We start from the raw sequence: 17,605 nt of genomic DNA, 5'->3' as shown, positions 1-17,605 counted from the left end.
CAAGAACACTCAGGAGTTCAACAAAAAGTGTGAAAAAAGTGCTTCTTTTTTTTTTGTTTTTGTTTTTTAAATAAAAGGAGTAGAGCTTTTTTTGTTCTATTTTCATAAAAGCTGCCAAAACTGGTAGAATTGCATTGCAATAATTTTTGCGATTGTTTTCAAATGTAGAATTTCAGATTTTTTCAAACACATATTATTTTACATGAATGAAGGCCTAATACATTTCAACATGTATTTTATTATAAATTACATTTTTATTTTACTTGAAGCAATTTTTATTAGTATTTATTTAAATTTATACCATATTTTGAATTTAAGGCAGAAATTAAATTTATTTAATGTGTTTAATGGAGTTATAATTGATAAGCAATTTTAAATTGATTTTATTTATCTTGCTTTGAAAAAAAAAAAAAACTAAGTACTTTTTATTTTATTCCATATTTCAGGAATAATTTTTCATTTTAATTTATGTTAATTTTACATACAAAACATGCATTTTCTTTTAAATGTCATTTTGTAAAATGTTTTTACATTTATCTGTTTGTAATAGTATTTTTAATTGTACATGTATTTGATATTGTTTTAAATACAATGAATATATTTGACTTATTCTTAAGTCTTTTAATTGTTACTATAATTATTTTTTATAATTATTGTATTTCTTTTTATCTGAGGTGTGTCCTCCAGACGCCATGTTCTGTCGTGACGTCACCAAACGGGAAGTGAGCTCGTTGTTCTCCTTGGTGGCTGCCTGGCTGCGAAGGCTCGCGGACCAAAACAACTCCTTCTCTGCTGCGCTTCCTCCTCTTCCTCAGCACGGACCATGGACGGGTGAGAACAGGAAACCGTCCCGAACCTTCTCGGAACCGTTCCCACCGCACTTTTACCTTCCTTCCTCCCTTCGTTTCCTTGGTGACTGAACCGCACCTGCGCGAGCCTCAGATGCGCCCCTCCCTGCCTGTTTGTTGTTGGTGTTTACTGAAATGCTCTCCCAGAGCCCCGTTTTCCTGCTCCTCGCGCGCTGTTTAGTTGCTCGTGCGCTGTGCTGTGCAACTCTGCTCTGTTCTGTTCGGCTCGGCGTGAAAGTGTCACGGGGCAACAGTAGCGACAGCCGCGGTGTTTTATTACCTGAAATCTCGCGATATGTGCGTGTTCACGCAAAGAGCCTCTCTGTCTGTGTACAGAGAGGAATTACTTTCATTTTCTGTTAATTAGTTCGACTTTGGGGTTCTAAAATGTCACCAGCAGAGCCCGAAGCTTCTTTAACTGATCCCGGGAGAAGGTTAATGGTTAAAATGTTAGCGGTAAAGTTAAACAGAAGCTCAGAGCTGAAAATGAAGAAGTCATCAATCATCTCCTGCAGTCTGTCTCAGGAAACAGGCTTTAAAGATCAATCACGTCTCAAAAAAAAATTGCAAAAGAAGACAGGATTTTAAATATGGAGGTTCATGTGCTGCTGATTTGATAAATTCATTAATAAATTGATGAAATGTGATATAACTTTGACATTTCAATAACTGATTATTGTGTTTGTTTCCAGGAGTCAGAGTTCAGCTCGTCTGTCAGCAGCTCTGAGAACATGAGCTCCTCTCACCTGTCCACAGGTGAGTCTATGAAAGTGAAGCTCCTCCCACCTGAACCCTTTCCATCATAATTTACCTGTCTGTTTCTGTCTATCTGCAGTGGATGGCACTGATAGACTGTGTGTTTCAGAGCGTGCTCAGTGCGTCCCATCTCGGGTCCTTCACCTGCGTCAGCTTCCCCCTGACGTCTCTGAACAGGAAGTGCTTTCTCTGGCGCTTCCCTTTGGTCGAGTTAGTCAGCTGATCACACTGAAGACAAAGAATCAGGTGAGCGCTAACGATGCCAGCAAGGTGCGCAGTACACAACTGTCTGAATTCCTCTTAACCTGTTCTTTATTATTATTAAGTCATTGCTGGTGAAAGTGTGCAGGTTTATGTGGTTTAGAACCCTGAGCAATTCAGTTTTACTGTACAGCACATGTGCTCTTGTTAATTGGAGGAAAAGTGAAATAAAAATACACAAAATAAAAAGAAATCCACTAAATTGTTGAGAGCGGCGTTCGGCTGCGACTGCTTGCGACGTCATCTTGCATCCAAATTTATTACTAACACATTTGGTAGCTGTGTGGGGGTTTGTGAGGTTGTACTGAGTGAGTAATCACTGTGTGTCATTATATAGCTCTTTAGTTAGCCACAAGAAGGCACTTTGTTATTCACTTCAGTTCAGTTTTATTTATACAGCACCAAATCACAACATGTCGTAAGGTAAAGACCCTACAATAGACCCTCACTATCCTGTCTCCCTTCCCTCACCCCCAACGCGAGTTGTACCCACCTATCTTTCCTTCGTCTGGATTCACTTACCCTAACATCTGCAATCAGGATAAGCAGTCACACAAAGCTGCAAAGGGAGATAAAGCTGTAATATGAGAAAAATCTAACAAGATTGAACACAGTATACAGATGCCTGCTTAACGAAAGTAGTGGTGGAGGACCAGCGCTTTATGAAGGCGTGAGTGCTTTAAATGCTTCGGTCAGTTAGACTGGACAACAGCTTAGCCTATTTAAAGCCTGGAAAGAACGCCAGTTAAAATGTGACTGTGTGAATGTGCGACTGCAATGTTTTTTTCTGACGAAAACAAGGCAATATCTAAATAAAAGCTTGTGCAGAAACATGAAAATGATGATAAAATGTATCGAGACTTTTGTCAAATAATAAAAACAAGATGACATCCAATCAGAACAAATAAGTTGCGTACAAAGGCGGGACGAGTTTGGAAGGTATCTGTTTAGAAGATGGAAGGCTTTTGGAAATGGCACTGTTTCTCATAAATTCGACAAAATGTAACTGCTTAGGAGGAATAGAAGAGCAGACAGATGAACACGTGCCAGGCACTTTTGATGTCTAGGAAAATAAGACGTTTTGCAAACTGTGGAGCAGCTCTCACTGATAAAATCATCACAGATTTTAGACTATTTCATTCAACTGAATCAACTTCAGATTTAGTCCATTTAATACTATAATAACGTTGTTGTAACTTGTTTGCATTAAACAGGTAAAAAAAAAAGAAAAGAAGTAAAGCTGCATCTAACAATCTATGTTTATACTGATGCTCACTGGGGAAGCACAGAGACATTCAGTTTAGTTCAGTTTTATTTGTACAGCACCAAACAGTCACCTCACACCTCGCATATTGTAAAATAAAAACTCTACAATACTGCGGAGAAAACCCCAACAATTAAGCAACCCCTATGAACAAGCACCTAAGCGACAGTGGGAAGGAAAAGCTCCCTTTTAACAGGTAGAAACCTCCAGTAGAAACAGGTTCAGGCAGGGGTGGCCATGTGCAGCGACCGGTTTGACAGGACAAAGACATGCTGTGGAGGGGAGCCAGAGATTAATAATAACTAATGATTAATTTCAGAGAGGTTTATTAACACATAGTGAGTGAAGAAGAAACACTCAGTGCATAATGGGAATCCCCCAGCAGCCTACACCTACTGCATCATAACTAAGGGAGGATTCAGGGTCACTTGGTCCAACCCTCTCCGCGAGAGAGACTCTGCGCAGCAGTCTGAGGGCTCTGCCAGGAGTGGCGATGCTGTTTTCCAGAGAATTGATTAGTCAGTAGGTGGGAGTTTCACACCTGTTGATGTGTAATCTGGAACATAGCCTGTTTGCAGCATAAGTAACCATAGCGATATATCCCAGTAAAAAGTGAACCACCTTTGAAAAACAGAAAAAAGAGTTAAACCTGAAGTCACATGGATAAGACCAAATCCTGCTTTGTAGCGCAGGCCTCTGGACATCAGAGTGAAGGAGCGGAGAGACGGAGCAAAATGAATTCCCGCCCACAACACCTCTTCGTTGAATTCAAATTTAGTGGGAAAATGGGCATGTCAGTTTTGTTTCTTAGTAAAAACAGTTAATATGATTGTACCCTGTATATGCAGAGCTCCAGCTGAGCCAACCAGCACACTGTTTATTTGTATTTTATCTTGTCTATGTCATCACGCCGCATGTGACTCAGATTGTCTTTTTTTAATGGCTTCTCATTGCTTTAGTGCCCTCTCAGGTTCTTACAGCTGACCTCTCATCCAGAGAGAAATAATCCTTCATTGATGCATTGGACACTACAAGTTATTTTAATAATCGTCTCATGGGTCTGTCACTAACAGTGACATGTTCATGGAAACAAGTAATGACATGTTTCAGGTGTGAGTCATGGCACCAGAGCTGAACTCTTATTTCAGCTTGTGTTGTAATATGGTGTTGTGCAAAAGTTTCAAGTCAGCCCTCATTTCTTTGTATTTTGATGGAACGATGGGAAATTGGTTCAGTGAAACGTGTGCAGAGATAAATGGTTCCACCTGCAGCTGCTCTGAGGCATGTGGAAGTATCGGGGGGACAGATACTGAACCCTAAATTACCCACGATACATCCATCAGAGTGCAACAAGTGTATGTGAATGTTAGGCAGGGTCTAAGCCACTCTTCCACTGAGTGGTGTGTTTTTATGACAGGCTGTAACAGGCGAGTAACAAAGAGTCTAAAATTATTTAAAGCTGGTTCCTCACTAAGTTTTCTGTTGTGCATAGACACTTGTTACTCTTTGTGTTTGGAGCATTTTCATTCTTGAATGGCTCACAGAGAGCGGGTTTACAAACAAAAAACAGTCTTCCAAAACTGGTCAGAAATAAGGGGCGGTTCAAGACTTCTGCACAGCAGTGTGGTTCACTGTGTTGTGTAATTTGTGAGGTAGTGAAAGTCAAACACATGATGGCTGAGGCTTTGTGTTCTCTTCAGTCTCCTTTGTGGTCTGATCTCAGCGTGGATTAAAGTAATGAAAGGCTTTTGTACTGCTCCCTCACTGCTTTATTTTGTTTACACCTGTCACATGATCCAAGCAAATCTTTTTTTCCCTTCTGTGTGAATGGACAAATTTTCTACAGAGAGCAGCTCTAGCTAATGTTAGCTTAGAAAAGATGTCCCACCGTGACAGACTCACACAGAGAGGAACACATGAAATTTTTAAGTAATCGTTTTTTTTCTTTTCAGGCGTTTTTAGAAATGGCGTCAGAAGAAGCCGCTGTTACCATGGTGAACTACTACACCTCAGCCACTCCCTCCATCAGGAGTCAGCCAGTCTACATTCAGTACTCCACCCATCGCGAGCTCAAGACTGACAATATGACCAATCAGGTGAGGAGCAGCAGCTCAGGCCCCACCCATGGTGTCTGTTTATTTGTTTGAAGTTTGATCTGTCATCTGTTTACAAAAAGCAGCGAGATGGTCCTTTAAACAATCAATAATATGTTTGTTTGCTGACAGAGGGCTCAGGCAACGCTGCAGGCCATGAATGCAGGAGCAGTGCACTCTGGGAACATGGCTTCAGGTGGGGAGGGCCGGGGCATAGCTCCAGGTCAGAGTCCCGTCCTGAGAATCATTGTGGAGAATTTATTTTACCCTGTGACTCTGGAGGTCCTCCAGCAGGTCAGGACTGCAGATATCATCAGTGTTATTATTGTTATTATTATTGAAGTTTTTATTATCATGTCCTTTCTAACAGTTCTTGGTGGTATTAATAAAATTTTTCCACAGATCTTTAGTAAGTTTGGCTCCGTGCTGAAGATCATCACGTTCACCAGAAACAACCAGTTTCAGGCTCTCCTGCAGTTCAGCGACACCGTGCATGCTCAGCACGCCAAGGCTGTGAGTCATACACCTACACACACATTCTCACTCTCTCTCACACACACACACACACACACACACACACACACACACACACACACACACACACACACACACACACACACACACACACACATTTAGAAATCCAGCTCCAGTTCTAGGTCTGAACTGGTGCGGGTCCAGTCAGATCACAGTATGTGTCCTTCTGTCTGTCAGACTCTAGACGGTCAGAACATCTATAACGGCTGCTGCACGCTGAGGATCGACTTCTCCAAACTGAGCGTGCTCAACGTGAAGTACAACAACGACAAGAGTCGGGATTTCACCAGAGCCGACCTGCCAAGCGGAGAGCTAGAGCCCGCCGCCACCTTCGGTAAGAGTAAGGGCCTGTCTCAATATGCATACTTTTGCGTACTTGTGTTCTCGTGTACTCGTGATAAGTCAAGCCGTAAATATTCCCTGATGCCTCCGACGTCTTCGGAGACGTCTGTTACCCACCAGCTCCATAGCAGACTGGGAGGTCGAGGATCACTAGAGCCGGCGAGAACAGCGGATTCCCGGCACATCATTTTCAACCCCCCCCGCGGTCTTTTACTACTCAGGTTAAACATGATATATAGGTCTCTTAGATAACTTTGAAATGTTAATGTTTGGCTTTTTTCAGTGTTTTATTTGTTCCTGAGTAAATCGAGTTGGCTGAGATTAAAGTTAAGCTTCATAACATATTAGTCACAGTTAAATTAAGAGGGGACGGCCGAAAGAACTCTGGACCTGTGACATCATCAAGTACGCTGGTGTTTCAGTTGTACAAATTCATTACAACTCAATAAGCGCACACACCTCGACTGACCAGCAGCTGTCATTTCTATAACTCTATGCAGACCTCAGAGTCATTGTATGGGGGCGGGGCTAGTGAGCTAACCTGTATGTGTGTTTCAGGTGTAGCTTTGCCTCCGTATGGAGCAGCGGCATTCCCACCCACTTTCCACCAACACACAGGTGAGTTGCACATGAACATCACCTTTGACCATTGACATTTACATGTTTTAAGATGAGTCCATGTTTAATAATCCGGCTGCTGGATGCGCTGAGCGTGAATATGGAAACCACTGAAATAAAGTTTTGGTGTTTTCCGTCCTCAGGTCTGTCCATGGCGCCCGTCCCCGGCTCGCTAGTGTCTCATCCTCGCGTCTCGCTGCAGATGGCGCCTCCTGCTGTCCATTCGGTGCTGCTGGTGTCGAACCTGAACCCAGAGGTCAGAGGTCACACATGCTAGCTCACACAGTCACTGGTCGTGTCCAAATTCATGGGCTGCATCCTCCTGAGGACACCGGCCTTCGCGGTCTACGTGGGCCGGGTCCTCAGAAGGTCGGGTAGGCCGGAAGTAAACGGCCATGAAATTGGACGGTCTAGCCTTCTGATTAGCGTCACCGCTGTCTCGGTGGAGTTTAATAAACTCGGCCGTCTGCTCCTTGCTGTCTAAAATATAACCAGACACTGGCGTAAATTCTCGACTGTCTCATACTTATGTTTAATCAGGTTTCTGTTTGACGTTTAGTCAGCTGTGTAAAAACCAAGGAGGAACCCACCCGGGGGATTAATAAAGTTTTATTTTATCTTATCTAATAACTTTAATCTCAGCCAAACCGATTTACTCACGAACAAACAAAACACTGAAAAAAGCCCAACAATAACATTTTTAGGTTGCCTAAGTGACTTATATATTACGTTTAACCCGAGCAGCGAAAGTCCGCGGTGATCTGAAAATGATGTGCCGGGAGTTGTGCCCTTCTCGGCGGCTTCAGTGACCCTCGAGCTCCCGGCTAGCTATCGAGCTGGTGGGTAGCAGACGCCTCCGAAAACCTCGAAGCACTTTTGCAAATATGCGATATCTTGATAAACCGAGCAGATATTTGATGTTTACACAACTACTTCCTCGCCTGAAAATATGTTAAAAGTTTATTTTGTGACCCAGAAAGATTAGTATGAGTAATTTTAAAACTTAGTAGCGGCCGCCATTGTTGGAAACTGGAGTTTGGCTGGGCCGCGCTATGAATTCTGGGATATGGTGGGCCACGAAGGACACACCCGACCCATCCTTAAAATTCGGGGAAAAGGAGGACGCATTTGTCGGCTACATTCGGATGAGTCTACGAATTTGGACAGCCTTCGGCGCGTCGCTGTGACGTAATCGGTCTACAAATGCGGCCTCATGAGGATGCAGCCCATGAATTTGGACACGACCACTATCCAATCAGAGCACAGCTCACTGAGCTAACTTGTTTTTTGTTTTTGAACAAAATAACAATTACAGCACTCATTTTACATGACAACAAAAAGTTACATACAAGTACAAGTGGTTAAGAACAAAGCAGCCATCGAATAAAGAACAAAAGAACAGTATAGGTCAGAAATACCATAAAGCAGCATACAAGTACAGTAAGGTGATCTATCATATAAAAGTAAAAAACAAAAGTACGCACATACAATCAAGTAAGGTGTGAGCTTTATTTAAGTTACACTTGTCTAATGAAGCCTTCCACAGCAGCACTTCATTTTTAAATCCAGCAAAAATCGGAGTAATTTTCAATAAGCGACCTTTGTGAATGAAAAATTTTGCAACTAGAATCTAATACTTGAAAGGTTAGAGAAGGGCAGTCAATATTTATGGAGGTTAGCCAGTACTGAAAATCATCCCCAAAAGATCTGGAACTTTCACATGAATAAAAAAGATGCTCTGTAGTCTTAATATCAGTATTGCAGAAAGTAGGGCTGCTCGATTATGGCAAAAATGATAATCACGATTATTTTCACTGAAATTGAGATCACGATTATTTGACGATATTTATTTAACCCTTTAAGACCTACTATAGAACCAAGTCCACCAGAGCTTATATTATTTTTTTACATGCCATTTGTGGGAGCATTTCAAGTTGCTATACATCAATACAACTGTTATAGCCCATATTTTAATAATATGTATGCATTAAGTCCATAGTAATTACATAAATTGCAAAAAAGTGCAATAAACTACAAAAAAAATTGAAAATCGCTTTTGTTTTGTTTACATATATTTCTACTTGGAGAAATTTAAGAGGTTTATCCCTCAAAACTTTAAATACAATAAAGTTGCAAAAAATAGTTTCCCACCACAGGAAATTTATTTTGAGTGTCTTCATAGTTTTATTTTGGAGATACGGCAATTTTTATATACTGCAGGAAAAACAAAAAACAATCCTATGATGCAAATTTGCAAAGAAAACAGCATGTGCATCATTTCACTGTGGGAAGTGTTACGAACAGCTGATAGGAACGGCAAAGCGTGTTTCTGGAATATTATGTTTTTGTTCCTGCAAGCGCTTTTTATGCAATTTTTGCAAAGCTATATGTGGAACGAAACCGTGACCGAGGACAAGCTGATGGCATAAGATGTAAGTACAACTCCTCCGGTTTCATATGCAAAACAAATTATTGCGCTAGCTTACACGGTTCAGGTTCTACAGGGATTTAAAAATAGTTACGCAAAACGGAGCTTACTGCTCTGACCGGCTTTAAAGGGTTAACAATGACTTTAAAAAAATAATATAAAATAGTGTGCAACACCACTGAAGTTTTTTTTTTTTTAACTCTCTTTTCAACCAACGGCAGTCACTCTCCAAATAACTTCTGCTTAGCTTTCCGAGCTTCCCTCGGGTCCTCTTAATCAGCGGTCTCCAACCTTTTTTGCGCCACGGACCGGTTTATGCCCGACAATATTTTCACGGACCGGCCTTTAAGGTGTCGCGGATAAATGAGGGAGGGGCTAATAATCGGCTCAGTCATTTTTAATGATCGTTGAAAGCCCAGATCGTAATCGTGATTAAGATTCGATTAATTGAGCAGCCCTAGCAGAAAGTGCATGCATTCGTATCTACAGGGTGGGCCATTTATGTGGATACACTGTAATAACATGGTTGGTGATATTAAAGTCCTGTTTGTGGCACATTAGTATATGTGAGGGGGCAAACTCCTCAAGATGGGTGGTGACCATGGTGGCCATTTAGAAGTCGGCCATCTTGGATACAACTTTTGTTTTTTCTATCCGGTTGTTCAGTGATGACGCGACGAATCCTACTTCCGGGTCTAAAGTAGTCTGCGTTTAATATGGCTTTTGTGTTGTTAACATGTTTAATGTTATGTATTTTCTTCTATTTGATCTTAAAAAGCTCCTAAAACAGTCAGTGATCCCTGTTGACCTCCCTCGGCTTTTATTACCGCTAATCATTTATTTAAGCTCAGTTTTTAAAACCTTAGCATGTAACTACAGCCCAGCCCATGCAGCAGTATATGAATGACTAACCTCGTATTGTGGATGGATTATCTCAGTTGTTCTCCTGGCTGAAGTTTGGTCCTTTTACAGCATCCTGCCATGCGATTACATTTGTTCTTGACCACCGAGAACACTCACGGTAACTTTTATCGAGTGGAAAAAAGGTTAGCTTGTTTATATTAAGCTAACATAGCTGTGTCGCTAGCGGTCACGTAGCACATCATTATATACCAGCTAGCCAAACTTCAGTAACCCTACAAACGTCACTGCTGTTTAGTTTTCTGTCTTCATTTATGCTAGAAGTGATAGCAGAGCTGTACGTTTTAATTTGTTTCCAAAACCCCGCAGTCAGGACATGCTATATTGTATTTAGATAGAAGCTAGCGAGCTAACTCCCTGCTAACTTCTAACTCCGTTAAATGTCATAAATTCCGTTTTCATGGATGCCTGGATGTTAAACTCAATTGTTACACCTGGTAGAGCAGAACGCTGATCATTTTATTAAAGATGAAAGACTTTAGACAGTTTTTCAACTCTCAGTAATGCCATAGTGATCGTTTGATATATGGACCTGCAGCGGAGTTTAGACCCAGACACGGCTAGTGACGTCAGACTGAACAATCGGATAGGAAGAGGGCCATGTGACTCATCAAACCTATTGGTAATGTCACAAGAAAAACAATGGTGTGCTTGGTTTCAACGTAACTTTATTCTTTCATGTGTTATTTACAAGTTTCTGACCACTTATAAAATGTGTTCAATGTGCTGCCCATTGTGTTGGATTGTCAATGCAACCCTCTTCTCCTACTCTTCACACACTGATAGCAACACCGCAGGAGAAATGCCAGCACAGGCATCCAGTATCGGTAGTTTCAGGTGCTGCACATCTCGTATCTTCACACCATAGACAGTTGCCTTCAGATGACCTCAAAGATAAAAGTCTAAGGGGGTCAGATCGGGAGACCTTGGGGACCATTCAAATGGCCCACGACGACCAATCCACTTTCCAGAAAACTGTTCATCTAGGAATGCTCGGACCTGGCACCCATAATGTGGTGGTGCACCATCTTGCTGGAAGAACTCAGGGAACGTGCCAGCTTCAATGCATAAAGAGGGAAACACATCATCATGTAGCAATTTCAAATATCCAGTGGCCTTGAGGTTTCCATTGATGAAGAATGGACCCACTATCGTTGTACCCCATATACCACACCAAACCATCACTTTTGTTGTTCCAACAGTCTTGGAGGGACCCATCCAATGTGGGTTAGTGTCAGACCAATAGCGGTGGTTTTGTTTGTTAACTTCACCATTCACATAAAAGTTTGCCTCATCACTGAACAAAATCTTCTGCGTGAACTGAGGGTCCTGTTCCAATTTTTGTTTTGCCCATTCTGCAAATTCTGTGCGCCGATCTGGGTCATCCTCGTTGAGATGCTGCAGTAGCTGGAGTTTGTAAGGGTGCCATTTGTGAGTAGCTAATATCCGCCGAAGGGATGTTCGACTAATGCCACTCTCCAGTGACATGCGGCAAGTGCTACACTGTGGGCTCTTGCTGAATGAAGCTAGGACAGCCACTGATGTTTCTTCATTAGTGACAGTTTTCTTGCGTCCACATTTTGGCAAATCCAACACTGAACCAGTTTCATGAAACTTAGCAAGCAGTTTGCTAACTGTAGCATGGGAGATGGGTGGTCTCGTAGGGTGTATTGCATTCAAATCTGCTGCAATGACCCGGTTACTGCGTTCACCAGATATCAACAATTTCGATCCGCTCCTCACGTGTTAACCTCTTCGACAAGTCAATGGCTGTGATCGAAGAGAAACTTGTAAATAACTCATGAAATGGTAAATGGTAAATGGCCTGTATTTATATAGCGCTTTACTAGTCCCTAAGGACACCAAAGCGCTTTACACATCCAGTCATCCACCCATTCACACACTGGTGATGGCAGCTACATTGTAGCCACAGCCACCCTGGGGCGCACTGACAGAGGCGAGGCTGCCGGACACATGAAAGAATAAAGTTACGTTGAACCCAAGCACACCATTGTTTTTCTTGTGACATTACCAATAAGTTTGATGTGTCACATGACCCTCTTCCTATTGAAAAAACAAAAGTTGTATCCAAGATGGCCGACTTCTAAATGGCCACCATGGTCACCACCCATCTTGAGGAGTTTGCCCCCTCACATATACTAATGTGCCACAAACAGGACTTTAATATCACCAACCATTCCCATGTTATTACGGTGTATCCATATAAATGGCCCACCCTGTATATTGAATTTCTTGTGAAGAAGTCATTGGACAGATATATGGCATTTAAATTTTTAAATTGATTTTCTTTTGCTTTCGGTGGAATTGGAAAGGAACGATACTTAGTCAAAAACTTCAAGTTATAATCTTTAAACATATATTTTCCACTGAACTAATTTTATTCACCTTCTGCAGAACGTCACGCCTCACTGCCTCTTCATCCTGTTCGGTAGGAAAACTCAGATTTTATTTCTTTAACGTGTTTGAAAGGTGTTTCTGTGCTGATTCATTGACAGTTTTGTTTCATGTTTTTTCAGGTGTTTACGGAGACGTTCAGAGAGTGAAAATCCTCTTCAACAAGAAGGAAAACGCTCTTGTTCAGATGAGCGACGCCACGCAGGCTCAACTCGGTCTGAAACAATTCAGTTCATTTAAAAAAAACAAAATTAATTCATTTTAACATTTTTTTTCTTCATTTTTAATGACGCTGTGAGCGATGATACAGAAGGTCAGAGCTACTTTAGTTTTTAATTCCAGTTCAGTGAATTAATCTGTGATGATGATTAATTCAGCATAATCAGGGCTCTAGACTAACTTTTTGCCATGGTTGCACTGGTGCGCCTAAAAATAAAATTTAGGCGCACCAGCACAAAATTTAGGCGTACCCAAATTTTTTAACTGCATTACTTAACACCGCAGTTTTACATGTTCACGTTTTTGTTTTTTTTTTGTAAATGATTAACTAACAACCTTTCAAAATGATTAACTTGACACCCCCTTTGCTGCCCAAATTAACAGCAGCTCCATCAGCCCCCATAGCAATGATTTTATCCAACCAGTTACTGCACTGGTCCCCAAGAGCAGCAAATGCTTTCTTTGAGGCAGCATAAATTCCTAAACAAATAAAAAAAAAAAAACCATTTACTTATCAGATCAAGAGTTTACAATGCAGTCTTTTTCAGTTTGAGTTTCTATATTCATGTATTATTGCTATGTTTAATTTTCAATGATAAGAACATGCTAGATATGGTTAATTCAGTAACACGACGTAATATTATTAATCATATACATAGGCTACGTGACATGACATGGCTTACCTTGGGCATGGGCATGCTGGACCTCAATGTGTCCAATCAGTATATTCGCTGGTCTTCCTTTTTGCAAGATACGAGCGTACACAATGACACATTCTTTTGTGGCGATGTCTGTGTCTCCATCGATCAGGAAGGCCATGTATGTACTGTTCGCAATTTCCACTGACGTCTTTTTTTTCAGTGTGTCAGCGATTACGCCTATAAACTGGGCGCACGCAACATCATTGCTGTATGTGGGGTTTATGTCCAAGCCATTTTTCCTGTGAAGAGTTATTTCTGACTTGAACTTAGTAAACGGAACTTCTTCTTTTGCAATATTGTAGGCGATGTTAAACTTAATGATCATCTCGGCCTCCTCCGATGACCTGTTTACTCCTGCCTGCCGCTGAAAGGCAGTGGGGAGCGGGGACATTTTGGCAGAGCATTTATCGCGGCATATAATGTGTCTTCTCGATGCTGTATGCTTTTTCAGCGTTTCAATTCGAAACGTATTAGCACCAGTGACAAATGCTGTGTTGCCGGCCATGGTCTTTCCACACTCGCGACAATAAATGCAGTGCATCATATTGTCAGCTTGGCTGTATCTTAGCCAGGGAAACTGGTCAAGCCACTCGATTCGAAATCTATACATTTTCTCACTTTTACTTTCAGTGGACTCCGGCTGGGAGTCGATCGTATGTGGCTCATTTTCTGATGCCGTCTCCGGACCAGTGTTTGACAAAAACGGAGAGGTTGATGGCTCCGTGTCAGAGCGCTGGCTCAGAATTTTGGACTGATCAGGCCTTAACTTAACGAAAAAGTTATCAATTGTTCTTTTCATATTTTCTCAATACCAACTTCATACACTTCTGACCTGGGCTACTCACCCTTCTCTATCTGCCCGCACTTTCAAACGTAAACACAAGTAGGTCTGCAGGAATATCTGGACCACGGCCAATCACAGAGGTCCCCGCCTCTGAGTATCTCTGATTGGTTTAGAACACGACATGGGCATAATGTGTGTCTGTTGTTGAACACACGGAGACTTTCAGGGTTGCTGAAACGTTTTTTTTCCGAGAAAATACTTGGTTGCACCGGTGTGACCAAGTATTTTTTTTACTTGGTCGCACCGGTGCAACCAAGTATTTTTTATTAGTCGCACCATGGAGAAATTTGGTCGCATTTGCGACCAAATTGGTCGCACTCTAGAGCCCTGATAATAATAAATATTGTCATGAATAATGACTAAATGCACGGGAGTACAGTGGTCAATTGAATTATAATGAATGAAAAGTTCGGAATTGTATTTTTAATGATTTTAATACTGTAATGGATGAGCAGAAGACAAATTCTTGTTTATCTCTTTGTTCTTCAATGACAGCGATGAGTCACCTGAACGGGCAGCGTCTCCATGGTAACGTGATCCGGGTGACGTTGTCCAAACACCCGGTGGTGCAGCTGCCTCGCGGAGGGGCTGGGCAAGAAGAACAAGCACTGACTCGGGACTTCTCAGGCTCTGCCCTCCACCGCTTCAAAAAGCCGGGCTCCAAAAACTTCAACAACATCTTCCCTCCGTCAGCAACGTTGCACCTCTCCAACATCCCGTAAGACCGCCTCGCTTCCTGTTTGATGTGTTTGACTCTTGGAGACTGATATGCATTTAAATATCGTTGTCCTTCATTGTTTCCTTGTTTCCTAGCTCTTCAGTGAGCGAGGAGGCGTTGAAGGATTTATTTTCTTTGAATGGATTTGCAGTAAAAGCTTTCAAGTTTTTCCAGTAAGTAACAAAGCAACTCCGTTCACTGATTTGTGCTTGTTAACCAATCAGAAAAAGGCAGATTATTATGATTTATTTAAAAAGAAAAATACTATTTAAATGAAAACAAAAAACATATTTTTTAAATACAGATGTTACTGAATAATTTTAAATTTAAATTTTTATAAAATATTATTTAAATCTATAATTGTTTACTGTATGAAATGTTTACTTTACGAAATAATGAAAAAAGAAAAAAATAATGAAATAAACTGTTTAAAAAGTTCAGTTTTCTCTTCAGTTTCTAATGTTAAAAAAAAATATTAAAAATTCTTTAAACTTTTTTTTTGTAAGTGTTTATGTACTCCTTTCCTCTCCCTCCTTTCTGATGGGTTGTGGGTGATGATGTCACTTCCTCTGATGTCACAGGAAGGATAGGAAGATGGCGCTGATGCAGCTGGCTTCGGTGGAGGAAGCCATTGAGGCTCTGATCGCCCTTCACGACCACCAGCTGGACCACAACCAGCACCTCCGGGTGTCCTTTTCCAAGTCCACCATCTGACCTTTGACCTCTGAGCGGCCGCTCAGAGCGCAGGGCTTCTGATTGGCCCGCGGCGCAGACAGACAGACCACGGGGATATCTTTCTGTGCCTACAGCAAGCCTCGTATCATGGTGGCAAATGATGTCACAACCGAGGGTCATGGCCATGGCTACAGAGGTTACAGAGCACATTCCGGAGCAGACTGAGTAGCAGTGCATTGTGGGTAATGAAGTCCATCATGGAGGTGACGTCAGTTTGTGTTTGTTAATGTGATGCAGGAAACGAAATCAGGAAGTAAAAAAAAAAAAAAAAAAAGAAGGAAAAAAACCTGCCTTTTATCAAAGGTTTACTTTAAATTTATCTTTATTTAAAATTACCAATGAGCATTAAGTAAATTATTATAGATATTATTTTTAAATGAAATGAAATGATTTGACCCTTTTTTATGTTTAAAATTCAGATTCCAACGTTTTTCTTTTTACTTCAGGTTTTTATTTTTCTCGTTCTTCACAAACTTCCGCCTTGTTATTTTTGAATTTTCAGCCTCTCTGCACACTGCCGTCTGATTGGCTGGAATTATGTTAATGATTATTATTTTTAATTATTATTTTAGGGTTAAGCTGCGATCTCAAATCTTCTTCTGTGCCTTATTTTCTGAATTATTATGCTGGGTTCTGGTTTTTTACGTGGTGTTTGGAGGTTTTGGTGATGGATTGTTTTGTGTGTCTTTAGATTTTTTTTTTTTTTTTTAAGTAGAATTTTTCTACTTCATTTAAAATATTTTTGTTGGTGGTCAACATTTTGGGTGGGTTTTTTAATCATGAATGTATTTATACTGTACAACATGTAAGGCTTTCTGTGTGTTTGTGCGTGGGTATTTATGTGTGTGTGTGTGTATGTGTATATTAAGCTGAGTTGTGAGTGGTTGAGCTTCAAATGTCCCATCTTTTACTGAATTAATTTTATTAATTTCACTCCCTTATTTTAATATTTTTTTTCATTTTCTGTTTGGATTCGATTTTTTTTTTTTTTTTTTTTAAATGGGAAAAAAGCCACAAAATACAGGAAGCTGCCGATTCCCAGTTTGCCTTCTGACCTCAGACCTGCCTACCGCTGCCATTTAGTTCATTTTCTGTTCAACTTTCCCCATTTTACATTTTTAATTTACTTCTTTTAATATTGGAGTTTTTTTCCACTTATTTAAAGATTTTAAGCACTTTATGTGAAATTGTTACAAGCGTTGTGGGTGGGTGGGGTCAAAACAAGCCAAAGTTCCTGTGCCTTTTAATTGGACAAATCCATTTGCCCCCATTATGAAATCACTTCCTGTTTGAATGGCCTAGAAAACTGTTTTTCTTCATTTAAATTTAAATGTAAACCACACCGTTTTTAAAAAAAAGAATTTTGCGATAAACCCACCTACTATTGCCTTTCAAAATAACATTCCCTGCTAATGTTTTGAAAGCATTTTTGTTTACAGTTGTCTACATATTTATTCTAGCCTTGGTTAATTAATTAATAAACAGTTGGGATTAAAAAGCGTGTATGTGAAAACATGAAATCTTCAAAATATATTTTCCCTTTCAGAATAAGGTTAGAAATGGTTGTTTAAAATGTTGGGATTTTATTTTGATTTTTATTTAAACTTTTTGTTAAAACAAACTGTTTTTATACCTGAATGTATCAGCTGATGTAAAGTAGTTGTGGTGCATTGTGGGAGCTGGTGGGACTTTATTGTTATTATATGAAATATTTTTAACATGGACCAGTGCATGATGGGAGGGGGCAGCGCTAAGCTAAGCCGCACTCTGCTCCAAAACAAAGTTTGTTAATTTTTATTTATTCTGAAACTTTGACAGGAAGTTGTAGCATGAATCACTGAATAATTAAATAAAATCATCTGACTGCCAAAGACTCCCCCCACTCAATCAACTGAGCCTGTCACAAAA

At 40.6% G+C, this 17,605-nt stretch overlaps 1 protein-coding gene across 3 annotated transcripts; it reads left to right on the top strand.

The window, feature by feature from the left end:
- Positions 1-704: 704 nt before the first annotated feature.
- LOC146570383 (polypyrimidine tract-binding protein 3-like) lies at positions 705-17,568 on the top strand. Of its 3 annotated transcripts, none has more exons than XM_085278816.1 (14): positions 705-831; positions 1,541-1,604; positions 1,714-1,850; positions 5,082-5,225; positions 5,355-5,516; positions 5,625-5,735; positions 5,934-6,096; positions 6,657-6,716; positions 6,860-6,972; positions 12,481-12,514; positions 12,603-12,695; positions 14,740-14,962; positions 15,058-15,135; positions 15,544-17,568. In XM_085278816.1, the coding sequence occupies exons 2-14, from the start codon at positions 1,580-1,582 to the stop codon at positions 15,674-15,676; spliced, it is 1,476 nt and encodes a 491-aa protein (XP_085134942.1). In that variant the 5' UTR covers positions 705-831; positions 1,541-1,579; the 3' UTR covers positions 15,677-17,568. The 3 variants fall into 3 exon arrangements, with proteins under 3 accessions (XP_085134942.1, XP_085134941.1, XP_085134940.1); XM_085278815.1 differs by having other exon boundaries at positions 1,684-1,850; positions 5,934-6,090; XM_085278814.1 differs by having other exon boundaries at positions 1,684-1,850.
- The last annotated feature ends 37 nt before the right edge of the window (positions 17,569-17,605 follow it).

Source organism: Mchenga conophoros, linkage group LG7, assembly GCF_057382185.1.
Source record: "Mchenga conophoros isolate Kocher_MC1m ecotype Shallow Benthic linkage group LG7, M_conophoros_male_GT1.1, whole genome shotgun sequence".
In the NCBI taxonomy this organism is placed as follows: domain Eukaryota; kingdom Metazoa; phylum Chordata; class Actinopteri; order Cichliformes; family Cichlidae; genus Mchenga; species Mchenga conophoros.
Note: the sequence above shows the minus strand (reverse complement) of the source record. Positions and strands in the feature narration are given on the sequence as shown.